The sequence below is a fragment of the Rhynchophorus ferrugineus genome, unplaced genomic scaffold, assembly GCF_030347505.1.
Source record: "Rhynchophorus ferrugineus isolate W39M unplaced genomic scaffold, kcgeb_rfMv2 rfM7, whole genome shotgun sequence".
Lineage (NCBI taxonomy): Eukaryota > Metazoa > Arthropoda > Insecta > Coleoptera > Curculionidae > Rhynchophorus > Rhynchophorus ferrugineus.
The window spans coordinates 28,325,468-28,342,955 of record NW_027472586.1 but is presented as its reverse complement, the minus strand read 5'-3'; the positions used below and the strand labels follow the sequence as shown (position 1 = coordinate 28,342,955).

The 17,488-nt window shown below is 30.7% G+C and overlaps 1 protein-coding gene across 3 annotated transcripts in view; it reads left to right on the top strand.

The window, feature by feature from the left end:
- LOC143199614 (very long chain fatty acid elongase AAEL008004) overlaps nucleotides 1-16,918 on the top strand; it is a 128,264-nt gene extending 111,346 nt beyond the window's left edge. For 2 of the 3 annotated variants that reach the window (XM_076409539.1, XM_076409538.1), the window contains exons 3-9: nucleotides 6,749-6,831; nucleotides 6,921-7,028; nucleotides 10,161-10,244; nucleotides 10,302-10,358; nucleotides 10,416-10,521; nucleotides 15,182-15,318; nucleotides 15,376-16,918. In XM_076409539.1, the coding sequence (XP_076265654.1) occupies nucleotides 6,749-6,831; nucleotides 6,921-7,028; nucleotides 10,161-10,244; nucleotides 10,302-10,358; nucleotides 10,416-10,521; nucleotides 15,182-15,318; nucleotides 15,376-15,678 (878 nt within the window). In that variant the 3' untranslated portion in view covers nucleotides 15,679-16,918. Of the gene's footprint in view, nucleotides 1-6,718; nucleotides 6,832-6,920; nucleotides 7,029-10,160; nucleotides 10,245-10,301; nucleotides 10,359-10,415; nucleotides 10,522-15,181; nucleotides 15,319-15,375 lie in introns of all 3 variants that reach the window. The other variant, XM_076409540.1, reaches the window with a different exon arrangement.
- The last annotated feature ends 570 nt before the right edge of the window (nucleotides 16,919-17,488 follow it).

Below are 17,488 nucleotides of genomic sequence, written 5' to 3'. Positions count from 1 at the left end.
ATAACAGTATTGAAAATCTGCGAAAAGTAGTTGAAAAGAGATAATGATCTACCTCATTAGTAAGTAAAGCGGTCACCAAACATACAGAGGGAGATAACGTCGTGACGTAACTATGTTGTAATATTTTTTTTTCTGTAAAAATTCTTATCAGAAACAATTAAACATTCATTTAGTATAATTTGAATACTAATTGCTGTATATAATATACCCATAATATGTGACTTTATAATGTTGAATTTTAAAATTGATAATTAAAATAAAACAAATTTCCTTAAGATTAATTAGTTAAATTATATAACGATTTAATATAACAGAAATGTTTTTGAACAAAAAGGTGTATAGAGTTCTTGATTTTCTTATAATATATTATTCTATCTACATAAGTCACCAAAAATATGTATATAAGATACAGCAAGCATTATTTTAGGATTTATTTTCCGTTACCTAAAATATAATTTTAAAAATTTATAATAAATAATTATTTTTGGCTTGTTTTGTATCATAATTTAAAATCATTACTAGAAACCTAATTTTACTAAATCAATAATACATAATTCTGTAATTTCTCTATAAATCAATTACCTACAACAAAGGAATGTTAAGTAATCATCAAACATAGACCAACTGATAAGATTATGACCTTAAATTAAGTAAGACCACTATTTTCTTATAAAATATTTTTTCCTTAAAAATTCTTATCAAAAACAATTAAGCATTCATTTAGTATAATTTGAATACTAATTGCTGTATATAATATACCCATAATATATGACATTATAATGTTGAATATTAAAATTGGTAAATAAAATTAAAAAAAATCGTTAAGATTAATTAGTTAAATTGTATAACGATTTAATATAACAGAAATGTTTTTGAACATAAAGGTGTATAAAGTTCTCGATTTTCCGATAACTATTTCTACTGTATAATATATTATTCTATCTACATAAGTCACCAAAAATATGTATATAAGATACAGCAAGCATTGTTTTAGGAGTTATTTTCCGTTACCTAAAATATAATTTTAAAAAGTTTATAATAAATAATTATTTTTGGCCTGTTTCATATCATAATTTAAAATCATTACTAGAAACCTAATTTAACTAAATCAATAATATATAATTCTGTAATTTCTCTATAATTCAATTACCTACAACAAGGGAATGTTAAGTAATCATCAAACATAGACCACCTGATGAGATTGTGACCTTAAATTTAGTAAGAACATTATTTTATTATAAAATATTTTTTTCTTTAAAAATTCTTGTCAAAAACAATTAAGCAGTCATTTAGTATAATTTGAATACTAATTGCTGTATATAATATACCCATAATATATGATATTATAGTGTTGAATATTAAAATTGGTAACTAAAATAAAAAAAAATCGTTAAGATTAATTAGTTAAATTATATAACGATTTAATATAACAGAAATGTTTTTGAACATAAAGGTGTATAAAGTTTTTGATTTTCTGATAACTATTTCTACTGTATAAAATATTATTCTATCTACATAAGTCACCAAAAATATGTATATAAGATACAGCAAGCATTATTTTAGGAGTTATTTTCCGTTACCTAAAATATAATTTTAAAAAGTTTATAATAAATAATTATTTTTGGCCTGTTTCATATCATAATTTAAAATCATTACTAGAAACCTAATTTAACTAAATCAATAATATATAATTCTGTAATTTCTCTATAATTCAATTACCTACAACAAGGGAATGTTAAGTAATCATCAAACATAGACCACCTGATAAGATTGTGACCTTAAATTTAGTAAGAACATTATTTTCTTATAAAATATTTTTTTCTTTAAAAATTCTTGTCAAAAACAATTAAGCAGTCATTTAGTATAATTTGAATACTAATTGTTGTATATAATATACCCATAATATATGATATTATAGTGTTGAATATTAAAATTGGTAACTAAAATTAAAAAAATTCGTTAAGATTAATTAGTTAAATTATATAACGATTTAATATAACAGAAATGGTTTTGAACATAAAGTTGTATAAAGTTCTTGATTTTCTGATAACTATTTCTACTGTATAAAATATTATTCTATCTACATAAGTCAACAACAATATGTATATAAGATACAGCAAGCATTATTTTAGGAGTTATTTTCCAATACCTAAAATATAATTTTAAAAAGTTTATAATAACTAATTATTTTTGGCGTGTAGTTTCTCTAATTCATTAATTTGCGTTAATGTTAAACAGTAATCAAACATAAACAGTCTGATAAAGGTGTGACTTTAGTTTCAGTAGCAGAACATTTATTTTTTTAAAATACTTATCAGATATTTAATAAATATTACTTAATATAAAACCTGTTTTGAAAGGCTGATCAGTATTCATTACTGCTTTTATTCAAATAATATTGATATGTAATATATTTAAAACAAGTAACAAATTAATATAAAAATCAAAAATAATTAATAATATATGCAAATTTACTATATGGATGCATTTTCAAGTTCATTTCTGCTGCTTTGTTTCATATCATAATTTAAAATCATTACTAGAAATCATTTTCTCATAATTATCATCATAAATCATTTCTCATCAATTTCTCTATAATTAACCTACAACAAGGGAATGTTAAGTAATCACCAAACATAGACCAACTAATAAGATTGTGACCTTAATTTAAGTAAGGACATTATTTTCTTATAAAACAGTTTTTTCTTTAAAAATTCTTATCAGAGTTAATTAAATATTAATTTAGTATGTCATTAAATGTTGGCGTGTCCTCAAGGTTGGTTGTGTATCAAATTCCAATACTGTTTTGAAGTTCAAATAATATATCCAAAATATGTGACTTTTTCATGAATTTTATAAAAATGTAGAAAGATAATATACAATAATAGTACAAATCAGCGAATAAGTATAAATAGTAAGATTTCTAGGGTATTAAAGAACTTTATAGTTTTTTGATAAATAAACCGTCTAAAATCAGAAACAGACAATACACTAACAGAATCGTAAAAAAAGAGTGAAATAATAGAAACAACAACCGCGAAAAAACAAATATATGAGTAACAGATCAATTGAAAAGTCCCCGGCTTAACATAGCAAAACACATTTTTTGGGAAAATTTTTTTTTAATTCAACATAATTCCCTTCAAGGGCGATACACTGATTATAGCAACCCTCCAACTTTTTGATAGCATTTTTGTAGTAGTATTTGCCCCTTCACGAAATTTTCTTCCCAGCAAGTATTCTTTTTAGATCTGCGAACAGCGAATAGTTGCTGGGGGTCAGATATGGAGAATACGGTGGATGAGGAAGCAATTCGAAGCCCAATTCATGGATTTTTACCATCGTTTTCACTGAAGTCTTGGTCTTGGTGAAGCAACACTTTCTTTTTCTTCAAATGCGACCGTTTTTCTGCGATTTCGTCCTTAAAACGGCCTAGCGCCTTAAAGGTAATAGTCGCCGTTGATGATCCTTCCTTTTTCAAGGTAGTTGATGAAAATTATTCCATGCGCATCCCAATATACACCATAACCTTGCCAGCTGACTATTGCGTTTTCCCACACTTTGGAGCGGGTTTATCCTGTGCAGTCCACTCGGATGACTGTCGATTGGACTTCGGAGTGAAATGATGGAGCCATGTTACATCCATTATCACATATCTGCCCAAAAACTTGGGTTTATTACGCTTGACAATCTTCAAATACTGGTCAGAATCATCAACTTGTCGTTTTTGTTTTTGGTTAAAAATGAGCTCGCGCGGCATTTCTCATACCCAAATATTCGTGAATGATATGATGGACACGTTCATTTAATATCTCTAGAGCGTCTGCTATTTAATTCAATTTCAATTTACGGTTATTCAAAGTCATTCTGTGCATTTTTTTTATTGTTTTCGTCGGTATCAGCCTCTTTTGGGCGTCCACTGCGTCCACCGTCTTCGGTGCTGATTTCACCAGGTCTAAAGTTAGCATACCAATCCTTGATGGTTGGTATCAAGCCAAGTTGTTGCTTCAACTGTATTTTTTCACTTCAAAAATAAATATTTTATCAACACGAGAAATTCCTTTTTATCCATTTTTTTCACAATAACAAAAGTTGCTTCACTCAAAATGCTATAATTCACAAACTAATGATCCGACAGCTGTCAAATTTATGTACGCATCATTTGAGGGTTAGGGCTAACTAAAAAACGTATGGATTTAATTCTAGTAGCGCCATCTATGTGTCAGGCCGGGGCCTTTCTAATTGACCTGTTTCATAATATATATAGATTTGGAAAAGGCAGTTGTCAAAGTAAATAGAACAATATTATTGGTTATGTTAAAACAAACAGAATAATAAGAATAGAAGAAATACATGAAAGAAATACGCATGAAGTAATTACAAACAACAAGATATCAATTTCGGAACTCAAGCACGAGTAAGATAGGTAGATTTTAAGTCCAAATTTCTTCCTAATTTTTGTATAGATAATAAAGAAATGTTATAACGTAAAAACACGATTGCATATATGATATCAAAATATATAAAAAATTAAATAGTGGAAAATCTAAATTGAAAGAGCAATTAAATTAATTAATAAAAGCAGTTTATTAAGAACTCGAATTTATTTATTTATTCTGAGAATAGAAATTGAAATTAGTGAAGGTCAGGAGATGAAAATTAATGCCAGAATTGGAAGTGTAAATCAGTTATCTAGACGAGTAAATCAGAAGAGTAACAAATTATACGGAGAGAGAAGAAAAAGGAAACGTTGAAACACTTACAGCCTATGAAGGTTATAATAAGATGAAAGAGAGGACCGTTAGAGGCCCTGGAAAGCAAGAAGGGGAAAGAAAAATACCAGAGAGGTAATTTAGGCTAAACAGGGACGAAGATATCAGGAAGATACTGTAGAATTGGGGAAACTCACCTTCAGTAGCAAGTAATTATTAGAGAGAATATTTACTCATTCGCATTTATACACAGAACACTTGTTCCTTAAGGTTTTATCTTAATTTTAGTCGGAAGATTCCTATTTTGTTATAGAACCTACTCTTCTTTGAATATTCTTATCAGCTGTAATTAAATATTCATTTAGTATAAAACGAGTGATCAAATGATGGTAAGTCCCATGCAAATTACTGGAATTATTCAAATACTATTATTACTTGTACGTGAATTTTATAAAAAATAAACATATAAGATATTATTATTAGATATTAGATAAGTATTATTTCAAAATCAAACATGTTTCTGTGAAAATATATAAATTGGATAAAAGAAATCAGCTATTACGTACAAATGTTACGGTTTTTGGAATATAAAGTAAGTTCTTAATGTATTGCTACGGTTGTTTTTGTGCTCAATTATTTTATATTTTATAATTCAACTTAAAATTTAGTTTTATATTTATATTAAAATTCAGCAATATACGTTTTTAGTAGTGTAGGGAACTATCGACTGAAATTGACTATTGACTGTTTACTAATTAACTACTTTTTACTATCGACTGTTTCAGTCGCTATTTTTGGTTCGACTGATTTTACTACTTCATACCAGTGACTGTTTCGGTCGTACTTTTAGTTACTATATTTAGTTCTACTTGTTTTATTCGACTGTTTTTAACGTTTTGGCTCTGTCGTCCTAGCCGCGACCTTGACAAAAATGTATCCAATTTATGCTTACATAGATTCATATATAATATATGTAATTTTATGTTTCTTTGGTAGTTTGCTTGTAAACAATAATAATTGATATACAATATATTGTATATTAACATTATAGCATTTTGGTACGATATTTTTCAAGATTGTTAATGTAATAGGACAAAAAGATTAAAATTGGGAATGATAAATAGTATAATATTTTCACTGTTTTTATGGCAATAATAAGTAATATCTCGATTACTCTCTCGATTTTTGTTAAAAAGTATTTCCATTCAATAATAAATAAAGCATTTATATCATTTCATTCAGATCATTTTTAATTATGTCACAAATTAGTTTCTTATGATTAGATATTTGTTTAATTTTTATATAGAATTTATGGTTATTGTACATCTTTAGATTTTAGGTTTTATATTATCTAGAATTAGCAATTAACACATTAAAATACAATAAAACATTTGTGGTTTATTTTCCAATCCATAGAAAAAGTTCATTCCTTTTTACAGATCCACAGAACATAGAAATATAAAAGTAATTCTGCTTTCTTTTTCTCTTTTTTAAAGTTAGTTCGTGAAGGATTTTGTACATCTCCGTCTTGCTTACATTACCGTTGGATAATATAACCACTTATAAAATTAGCTTCCCCAAGCAATTATCTCTGTCCTTTCCTCTCTCATAATTTATACAGGAAAGGATCGTGCATCTTCGTCTGACATCACGAATTGACAAAAAAATTGTCGAACCCTGCATTTGACTGAAAATAGTAATAACTATTTTACTATTAAGTTATACAGCTAACACATATTTATATCATATTGGTAATGAGAGTGGACCATCTCCCCTCACTGCATTTTTACCAGTTTTCGCAGCATTAAACAATGTGTCAAAGCGTTCATTATTTCCAATAATCAAGTTTCAATTTTTTTATAATAGTATGTACAATTGTATTTCTATTAATTGAAAAAATATTCTAATAAGTTGTATTATATATTATGTATAATATAATATATTTATATACTTTATTTTCTCCTATATATAAAAAACGTTTTCCATAATTCATTATTTTCAGTCAGAAAATGTATTTATTTAACTTTTTTTTTCAGATCCTAGAACAGCTGATTGGCTTTTAGTATCCAATCCCCTCCACACTTTAACGATATGCCTGTCATACGTGTTCGTAGTAAAGGTAAATAACTTCGTGAGTTTAATCAATTAATAAAGGAAACCCCAATTAGACCATATATGTATAATTAAAATCTAAATTCCTTGTTTCAGTTCCTAGGTCCCAAATTTATGGAGAATAGAAAACCGTTCCATTTAAAGAACACACTAGTTTCGTACAATTTATTCCAAGTAATATTTAGCGCATGGATATTTTATTCGGTGAGTTAACACACATACATTAATGATAAATAAATAACACTTTAATTAAAAATTAATTTAAAATATATTGTTAGGTGCTTGTACTGAAGTGTTACGTATCGTACTGAGATGTCTATCAGAGCTATTAAAAAAGTTTATCTAAACACGTCCTCGGTTTTCATTATAGATGGAACAGTTGGCATAAACACCGACATCTATTTTATTTTTAGTCAATGTGAAGGATACTACAGTAAATAAAGTATTATTAAGTATCAGAAACATGACATTAAATTGCTTCAGTTCTATTCTTTAAGAAATCATTATTTATCCGGATATCTGGTAATTCGTTATTTATAACTCTGCTATTAGCATGAAATGGAGATTTCCTGAAACATAAATGAAAAATTGAATTTATAGTTATGAAAATGAGTTAACATTGTGTAGTACAGTATAATTTCCTTTAACTACAATATATTTATTCCAAATATGCCGTCGCTGTAGATTTTTGAATAAGCAATTTCCTGGAAAGTCTGTAAATGAGCCTGTACGGTATCTATTATCCATTCCTGTGATGAAAATTGTCTGACATGAAAGAATATGTTATGGTATAACACCTATAAGACAAATATAACTAAACCTGGTTAATGAGCTAGATGTTGAAAGAACTGTTTTAGCGATAAACGAAATATTTTTTTCCATTATATGTCGAATTTTGTGTTTTCACAAATCCTTGTATCAAATAGTCCAAAAAATGTCAATTCCAATCTGATTTTATTGTCTTACCAGTTGTCCATACATAAACAATAAATATCATTTGTCTGGCATTCCGTTTCAATCTCCCTGAACGGGATTCAATATTTACCACTGAACTCTTTACGATACTCAAAGCTTTATCATTCATTACATGCCCTCGAATGTTTCCAAAAACAGAAATTCAACCATTCTGGACGACTCGGCTGTGAAACCTTAGAAATTCCTTAATAGCAGAAAATATAGACAAACTCCTCAGATTTCTTCGAGAAATCGATTATCTTCATAAAGTCTAGCCTATGCTGAAATATATGTGGCTGACCAAATAATCATTACCACTTATACAGTCTCTACTTCGTTATGGTTATGTTTGTTGATTTATATTTGTGTCCATATTTAATATTCATGATTTTTTACTTTGAGTTAATCTCACATAATAAACCTTTTGTATTCCAAGAAATACTGACTTTGTATCTAATTTCTAGTCACTAGCTCGCGTCGAAGCCGGCATATAGGTTTCACGCCAGTTCTGCTTTACACAAAACAAAATCGACCAAAATATCAAAACTTGCCAATTCATAAAGAAAATGGAGATTGAGAGAAAGCGTTATTAACTGCTAAATACGCAGCAAATATCATACAACCCTACTGGTGGACGTAATTCTTTACCTAATCCAAATAGAAATAAAGATATAAATCCAATAGCTCCAAAGGAATTTGTCATTAAATTGTCGATATTCAAATAAATCTCAATATCAAATGTTTAATATCAGTGAAATATTTAAGAATCTACAAATAAAGGAATAATAAAACTTGCACATTTATTCAACAAGACACTGCGATTTAAATATGTCTCTATGCAGTGGAAGATTGATTATTGTGATCCCTAAACCAGACAAGTCTCAATATCAGCGATAAAATACCATATCAACGGATATCATTGATACCTATCATATCTAGATTTTTAGAGAAGTTATTCTTAAAAGGCCTCAAGCTAATTATTAAATAAAAACAACTCGTCTCTGCTTACCAATTTGGATGTAGAAATTAACATTTGATAATTAGGTATATGCTATTAAGGATTTAATTGAGGAAACTTTTGAAAAAGGAAATTTGTTAAGCTGTATTTTTAGACTTGGCCTAAACCTTCATATATAATATAATATCACGATAAAGTATGGCACAACAGCTTCGAATGCAAGATGGCAAACAAATTAGTGAGAAAGATGAGTCTGATTTATTCACATTTGTGAAATACGAGGGGAAATAAAATAAAATCGGTAATTTCGTAAAATAACTTTATTGATCACTGGTATACGCAAGCTAAATATTTAACATTTTTCAATTTAGTCACTTCAGTGCTCTACACACTTTTGCCATCGATTTGGAAGCTTGAATATTCCTTCTTCATAAAAAGTTTGAGGGCGAGTTGTCAGCCAATTGCTCACATAATCCTCTACTTCCTCATCGTTATGAAATGTTGAAAAAGCATTCAAGGGCTCAAACAAAAAATAATCACAAGGTGACAAGTCAGGGCTCACCCTTCAATCAAGAAGGGTGCTTGAGGGTTTCCCAGCTCATTTTTTCCGATTTATTCCTTTTAAAACTGCGGTATGTTTTTTATAGCCAAGTTGATTAGTGCTGATGGATTGAACACTTCCATAGCTGATACACAATTATGATGAGATTTTTTCAATCCTTAACCGGCGATCACCTTTAATAAGCTCTCGAACAGCGTTATTGGACCACCACTGGTCAAATAATAAACTTGGGTTTTGATTATAATCATTTGGACCATTTTGATGCAGAACATAAAATCATTCATAAAAATGTGTCGCTAGAAACGTTAAGCGTAAAAATTAAAGTACGAATTGTTTAATCATAGCCAGCTTATTCGCTACATTTCTGGCTCTTGAAAAGTTCTTTTGGAAAAAAGTATTTTCATTAATCGAAGAGGTAATAGCTGTTATATAGGATTATTTTACATATATGATTTAAACATTCCATAAAGTTACTATGTTACAAGGATGAAGGGTTGAAGGAATAAGCGTATTGACGTTGAGAAAAATTATGCTGAAAACAAAAAAAAATTTATATTATAAACCATAAATTAACTGTTTTTTTTTACTTCCACTTCCAGTAATTTAATTTTTATTGTATCTCTGTATCTCTGTCTATATCTTTTGAAATTTTCTGAAAATTAATGAGATTTATTGTGAATGATATGTCTGTTTTTGTAAATGCAGTTTATCTGAATAGTGAATGGATAAACAGTAATATCGTTTAGATTTATTTAGTTGGTTATGTTGGGTAATTTCATGACCTAGATATCCAGTGAAATATGTTACATTGTTAGTTTTAATGAATTTACGTCTTTTTATGGTGTTATTGTCTGGGTTGCAGATTGGCATGGGTGGATGGTTTACCGGTGAATACAGTTTGAGATGTCAACCAGTAGACTATTCCAATAAACCAAGTACAATACGGGTAAGTTCAAATCAACACTATTTTAATGTACTGTAAACATAATTTTGATACTTTTAGATGGTGCATGCGTCATGGTGGTACTTTTTCTCGAAATTTACGGACTTTTTCGATACGGTAAGGTTGGAATAAACAAGTTCGATTGTACCGATCATCAATGTTCAATTTTTTTAGATATTTTTCGTGTTAAGGAAGAAATTCGATCACATCAATACTTTGCACGTTATCCATCATGGTATTATGCCCATGTCTGTTTGGTTTGGAGTTAAATACTGCCCAGGTAAAAGCATACACAGTTTCTCTCATATGCTCAACAGTTATCAGTTATCAGTAGGAATTAAATAAGTTCATAAAAAATTAAAATAAACATTTTACATTATTGCTATTTCAAAGTAAGATATACTATATAGAGAAGAATAATCACGTGTGACATCATTTTAACTAAATTAACCTAATTTTTTGTGAGTTAAATGTGGAATACGAACAATAAAAACAATTAATCGTCAATGGTTAGTCACTAAAGAATAAAATAATGCATCTCTAGTTTACTAGATTAAAAATATCAGAATATTTATATATATATATATATATATATATATATATATATATATATATATATATATATATATATATATATATATATATAACACGCTGATATATTACGCCAATATTTTACATTAGGTCTAGTAAAAATAAATCCATGGTTTTGCCATAGATAGCTTTCAGATACAATTTATTATTGTATTTCGTGCTCTAAAACCTTGAAAGCTGCTGTAAAAACTTCATATTAGAGGGAATTAGAAAGATGTGATGAGATTTCGTACTAAAAGGACTCAATTGTTAGTTTTGTGATTAGATGATTGATTTAGTTGTGTTTAAGCTCAAGTTAAATATGGATACCAAAATATAGAAAATATGCTTAAAAATTATTCTTCTATCAAAGTACAATACAAGCTAGGCGGCTTAAAATTGAATAGTATTTATGGTCCTAATACTGTAATAGCCAATCAACTTCGGTTTAGTTGACATTGTTCTGATAATTTCTAAGTCAAATATACACTACGTACTGGAAGGCCAATTATCGAAAATATGGATAAAGTCATGAACATAGTCCAACTATTATATAAACCTAGAAACTAAAAATTGCAAAAAAAAACTTATTTAGAACCATTTTGAAAAGGTATGGGCGCCACATGACTAAATTTCCATCTGTGAATCGTTATAAACTGCAACTAAATCGACCCATTCCTGAACAGGATGGTAAAACTGACGGTAAAAAGTGGATCACTTAATGCGATGAGATGATGCAGGTGATGGCTAATCCAGGATTTAATGTCAAAAAGAACCAAAAAAGAAAAGATTTGGTGAGCTTGGCAAGGACTGTTATGAGCTGCTCCACTACGGGCAACATTCTTAACTCAAACCTGAAGGAATCAATCGCACAAAAATGGCCAACTTGCGCTATTATGACAGAAATTATGATTAATTAAAACAACACCAGGTCACACATCAATAACGACATGCAAGAAGCTACCAGAGACTGATTGGCAGGTTCGTATGCATAGGCTTTACAGTTCGGATATGCCAGCAAGTGATTACTTTTGTTTCGGTCCAAGGAGATCTATCTTGCTGGTGAAAACATTTGCTACAAAAGACACGAGACAAGAGAGATACAAGGACTTCTATGATGAATAATTGAATTAGCTTCAAAATGGCAACAAGATATCGAAGAAAAGTGGTCTGAAATGAATTTGATATAAATCGGATAATTATAAGTATGTAAAAAACCCTTTAATTTCAAGTAATTGAATGGATGTCTGTTTATTATACCTATAATAAGTTTTGACGTGTGCTGAGATGGATATAAATATTGTTTTTCTGTAATAATTAACAACAATAATTAATATTGAAGGTGTTTACACTTCAGAGATTAAGTACTTTAAATGCAATATTATGACGTACTGAAATATAACTAGGGCACTTTTACTTGGTGAAAATGAAAACAGTCATCTTGTTGAAACTTCTCTATCTAACTTGAAAGATTATATTGAGAATTCTGCAAGGTATTCTACATTTAAATGGGCTTGAGGCGAAAATTATTGTAAGACATTGCCGCTCGGTAAGACAACTTTATACCAAATATTCACAGACTGGTCCCTAACTTAAAGAATTTATGAATCTTTAAGTTCTAGTTTTTGTTCCTATACTTCTTCATAAATAAACATTCGCAGTCTCTTATAAAACAAGTATATTTGATGAAATAACTAAAATTGAAGTTAAAATTTAATATATTTGCAAAGGAAGCGAACTAGCGAAGTTTATTGTAGTAAAACCACCTGCGAACTGTTTGCGTCATTGCGTGACGGGTTTTACAGATCCTGAGAGAATATTATGTCTCCGAACAATGCTGTCCTAATAGCCGATTTAGAAACACACAGATTATCATAAATAGTTAAAGAAGAGTTTACCTTTCAATAAAATGTTCCTAGCAAGGCAGAGAATATATGATACTTTCCAAAATATTAGTCCTATAAATTAATTTTACAACAGATGGTGTTACTTTATGTTAAATCGTACTGGGTACATTTGTAATCAACTTCATGTCACTGACAGCTTTCCTCAAGCGTCACTGACAGGTTTCACTTTACAGTGCGTGTCAATACGTCGAAGTGTGAAAAAAAGTTTTTTTTCAGTGCGTTGAAAATGTATGAATTTATACCGAGTAAATCGCATTTGCGAAAAGTTTTATTTTTTAATTCAATATAAGAAAAAGCCGACTGAAGGTCATCGAATGCTATGTGAAGTTTATGGCAACCATACTACATCGATTTCAACATATGAATACTGGTTTCGAGATTTTAAAAGTTGTGATTTCGACATCGAAGTCAAAGAGCGTTCTGGATCGTCAAAAGCATTTGAAGATGAGGATTTGAAGGCACTTCTATGATGGTGATAAAACACAAAATGAATATGCATACGCAGAATTGTTTGGAGTAACAGAAGAAACTATTTCCAATCACTTGAAGAACATGATCCAAAAGCTTGGCTATTTTATGCCGTATGAGTTGAAGCCAAGAGATATCAAAAGGCATTTGGCCATATGTGAAATGCTACTTCAACGGCAACATCGGAAAGCATCGCATTTGCATCGTGTTGTTACTGGTGATGAGATGTGGCCATCAACATTAACGGTAAACCGCATACCCATGGCTCCAAGTTAATGATCTGTAGTCTGGTGGGATCAGTTTGGCGTGACATACTATGAGCTATTAAAATATAATTAAACAGAAATAAATGGGGATCGCTATTGACTATAATTGAAGTGTTTGACCGAAAACTACGAAAGAAACTGACGGAATACGAGCGAAAACACAACAATATTATCTTCAGCACAACAACGCTCAACCACATAGTACGAAACCGGTGAAAATATATTTGAAAACATTCATTCATTAAAATTGGAAGTGCTACCCCACCCGCCGTACTCTCCAGACCTTGCTTCTTCTGATTACTACTTGTTCCGACATATGAACCGCGGCCTGCCTGAGCAGCGCTTATGAAGATACGAAAGAAAGCGTCGGTTCATCTAATTAACCTGACAAATTTTAACATGGGACGTAAATGTTTAATAATTAAAATTAATTATGATAGAAGGATTAACTTTACAAGGTAAATTTTCATCTTTTAACATATAGATAGCATTTAATGAACTTCGATTGAATCACTTAATTTTCTAAAAATGAAAGTGTTGAGTATCACTGAATGAGAGAGAAAATATTTGCCTGGACTGATGAATTAGCAGGAAGGCATATTAGGAACAAGCTAAGCCAAGAAGCATAATTTTTATATATGGACGCGTCCTACACGCGGTTCATCAAATGGTAATGCATCCAGAAAAGGTACTGTTTGGTGCTTATTTTGTGTCAGCGAAGTTATCTGTCAGTAATTTGGCAGGAGGCACTTCAGAACAACGATATTCGATTCAATCCGACTCAAATTGAACGACATGAACATGGATATACCATGCCACACAGTTAACTCCACAATTGACATTCTATAGGAGCGATTTTAGGTAGACCGATCTTCATGTCAAACAGTCTAAAGTATAAGCCGATTGAGATGATCTGCTGGACCTTTTTTTGCCAATCCTCCTTTTGCATGACTTGGTTACTATTAGGGTCTGACGTGTTGCTTGCTTGGAATATTGTGATGTGATACTTGTGCCAAGTGTAATATTTAAGACTTTATTCGGTGCAAAAATTAGTCTATAGTTAATGAACAAATCCACAGATACAGATTACCATGGTTTAGGTCGAATTATTGGAAATGGTCTTTTGAATGAAACAAATTCATTAAAGACTTCGGTGATGAAATTGACCTTTGGAAAAGATCTTTGGAACACCTGTTGGACAATCTGAATAACAGGAAATTAACATTTTTTGAGGCCCGAATAGTTGCGATCGCATGTCAAGATTGGCGAAATTGGGTAAAGTACTCGAGTTCCTCGAGCTCCGGTTACGTACTGACGATGGTGATGTACATTTACTTGTGATTGACTTGTAGATTTTCTGAAGTCGCAAGTCTATATCAAGCCACAATTAATCAATGTCCTTCTAGTCAACATAACTCAAACAGTTCTCAAATTCAATTGGATTTATACGCCAGAATCGTTGAAAATTAATAACAAAATAAGGTCAGTGCTACCGTCAGAAGCCGCTGCAGACATTCGAAGGATGTTTTATGTGATACATAATATCATAGATGGGTCTGTCAAATTTCTTTAATATATCATACATAGCCTGTTTCATTCTATTTCAATATAGATCAACTCTTATACATAAACCTGTTCTTTTATTTTTTATTTGGGTCTATCGCTGGAATTGTCTCCAAAAATAACTCGTTAATCATAATCATAATTTAATTAATTTTGTTCATTCCAGGTGGCCACAGTACCTTCTTCGGTCTACTGAACTCGTTTGTTCACGTCGTGATGTACTTCTACTATTTCCTCACTGCCTTAGGACCACAGGTGCAGAAATACCTGTGGTGGAAGAAATATCTTACTGCTTTCCAAATGGTAAGTTAATGTAATCGCAGATCAGATGGAAGCATCAATGTATGGTGTTCGTTCCAGGTGCAATTCGTAGCAATTATGGTACACGCTTTTCAATTGTTCTTCACCGAATGCAACTACCCGAAGGTGTTCGCCTTGTGGATCGGTTCGCACGCCGTCCTCTTCTTCTTCCTCTTCCGGGATTTCTACAGGAAGACCTACAAAAGGCGCGAGATCTCCAGGGCAAAGAGTTCCGGCAGCAAGGCGACCCAGAACGGCACGAGCAACGGCTACTCCAACGGTGTAGTGAAAAACGCCAGCGACTACTACGTCAATGGAATCGCCAGTGCATCCGAGCTTCACAATAGGCTGAAACACCAATGACTTTAAAGGGACTTTCACGATATTAGATCTTAGGACATAGCTAGGGAATCCATATTAGTGCCTGTGATGCCAGCCATTGGTCGGAAATCGACGTCGTCGACGACCAATGCTATCGACGGTAACAGCAACCAAGCCATACGTGATATTATATGGAGGGAAACACAAGAAAACGGGGAAAAGACAAATATTTTAATACCTCTCGGTGCTGTGTCATTTTGATTATATATAGTTTGTCTATTCCCCTAACGTTATCGTCCTCGTCCTTCCCCCTCCCACACCAGCAAAAACCTAAAAGTGAAATCTAGTCTTCTATATAAAGCAAAAGAGATTCGCTGTAAACTATTATGGAATCCTTAATGGGTGTAGGTTTAGTAAAGAAAAGAACCTCAGGTTATGGGATTTGGCGATGTGGCATCTTGCTCAATTTTGTTTCTTTAGGCAATATTGATATAGCATTAACTTAATATTTTTCTAAAGGAAGAGAATAAAGAAACGAAGGGATTTCTCATTCGTTTCCTAGTTTAAAATAATTCACTTAGTTGGTAGTGTGTCATAGTACCCCCCGCGACCCCTTACGGTTCGAGCTAACAAGAAAAAGAGCCGAGGGTCAAGTACAAAAAAGTACTAACTTAATATGTGCTTAAAATATTTTCTAATCTTAGTTAATTCTTGTTCGTTTTAATTGTTATCAAGTTAAAATCATTCCATTTCAATCAGGACGTGTTGTCTCACATCGGTTCTGTATATGAAGGTAATTCTCGATTTCTCCATGAAAGTAAACTGAAGTGAATAGTGACCGAGAAACCACGGTTTTGTTTTACTATTTATTATCCTCTTCCCCCCTTCTATCTTTTTAATTGTCATTTTTTATGTATGTTCGTTCTCGATCGATTTTAATTCAAACAAATATTATTTACGAAGTACAGTAATTAATTTTTATATCGCATTGTTTTATACTCATTCATGGATCCCATGATCGGTTTGTAATTTTCCTGTTTCCTTCTGTGTCGATGCGAGTAAACGGTAACTGGGATTTTACCGTTTACTGGATTACTGACTGCGTTGGACAACGTTGCGTTGCGCGCAAGATTATTCATGAAGTAGGTTTACCACGATTCATGTAAATAGTCGCTAGGTTCGAGTCTTGTTTTTTAAAGATATTGTTAAAATTTTCTAAATCCGATTGAACTTGGTTAATATATTTTTACCTATTTTTGTCAAAATAAATTGTTAATAAAAATGTGTTTATTGTTTTTGTTTTGTCGTTAAATTCATAACCCATAAAAGAAATGCATTAACCACCATTGTATTTACTTATAATATGCAACCAGTAAATTATGCGATAAGCAAAAATTCTAGGGTTGAAATAATGAAGAAGATTGTTTATTAAATGCGATTGAATTTGATTAGTATATTTTTTACCTATTTTTATCACAATAAGTTGTTAATAAAAATGTGTTTATTGTTTTTGTTCTATCCTTAATATCGTAACCAATAAAAGATATGTATTAGCCACCATTGTAGTTATCAACATTATGCAACCAGTAATTCAAACGATAAACAAAAATCCTAGGATTGAAATAATTGAGAAGATTGTTTATTAAATCCGATTGAACTTGGTTGGTATATTTTTACCTATTTTTATCAAAATAAATTGTTAATAGAAACGTGTTCATTGTTTTTGTTGTATCGTTATTACCGTAACCCATAAAAGATATGTATTAGCCATCATTGAAGTTGTCTACGTTACGCAACCAGTAAATCAAACGATAAACAAAAATTCTGGGATTGAAATAATTAAGTAGATTAT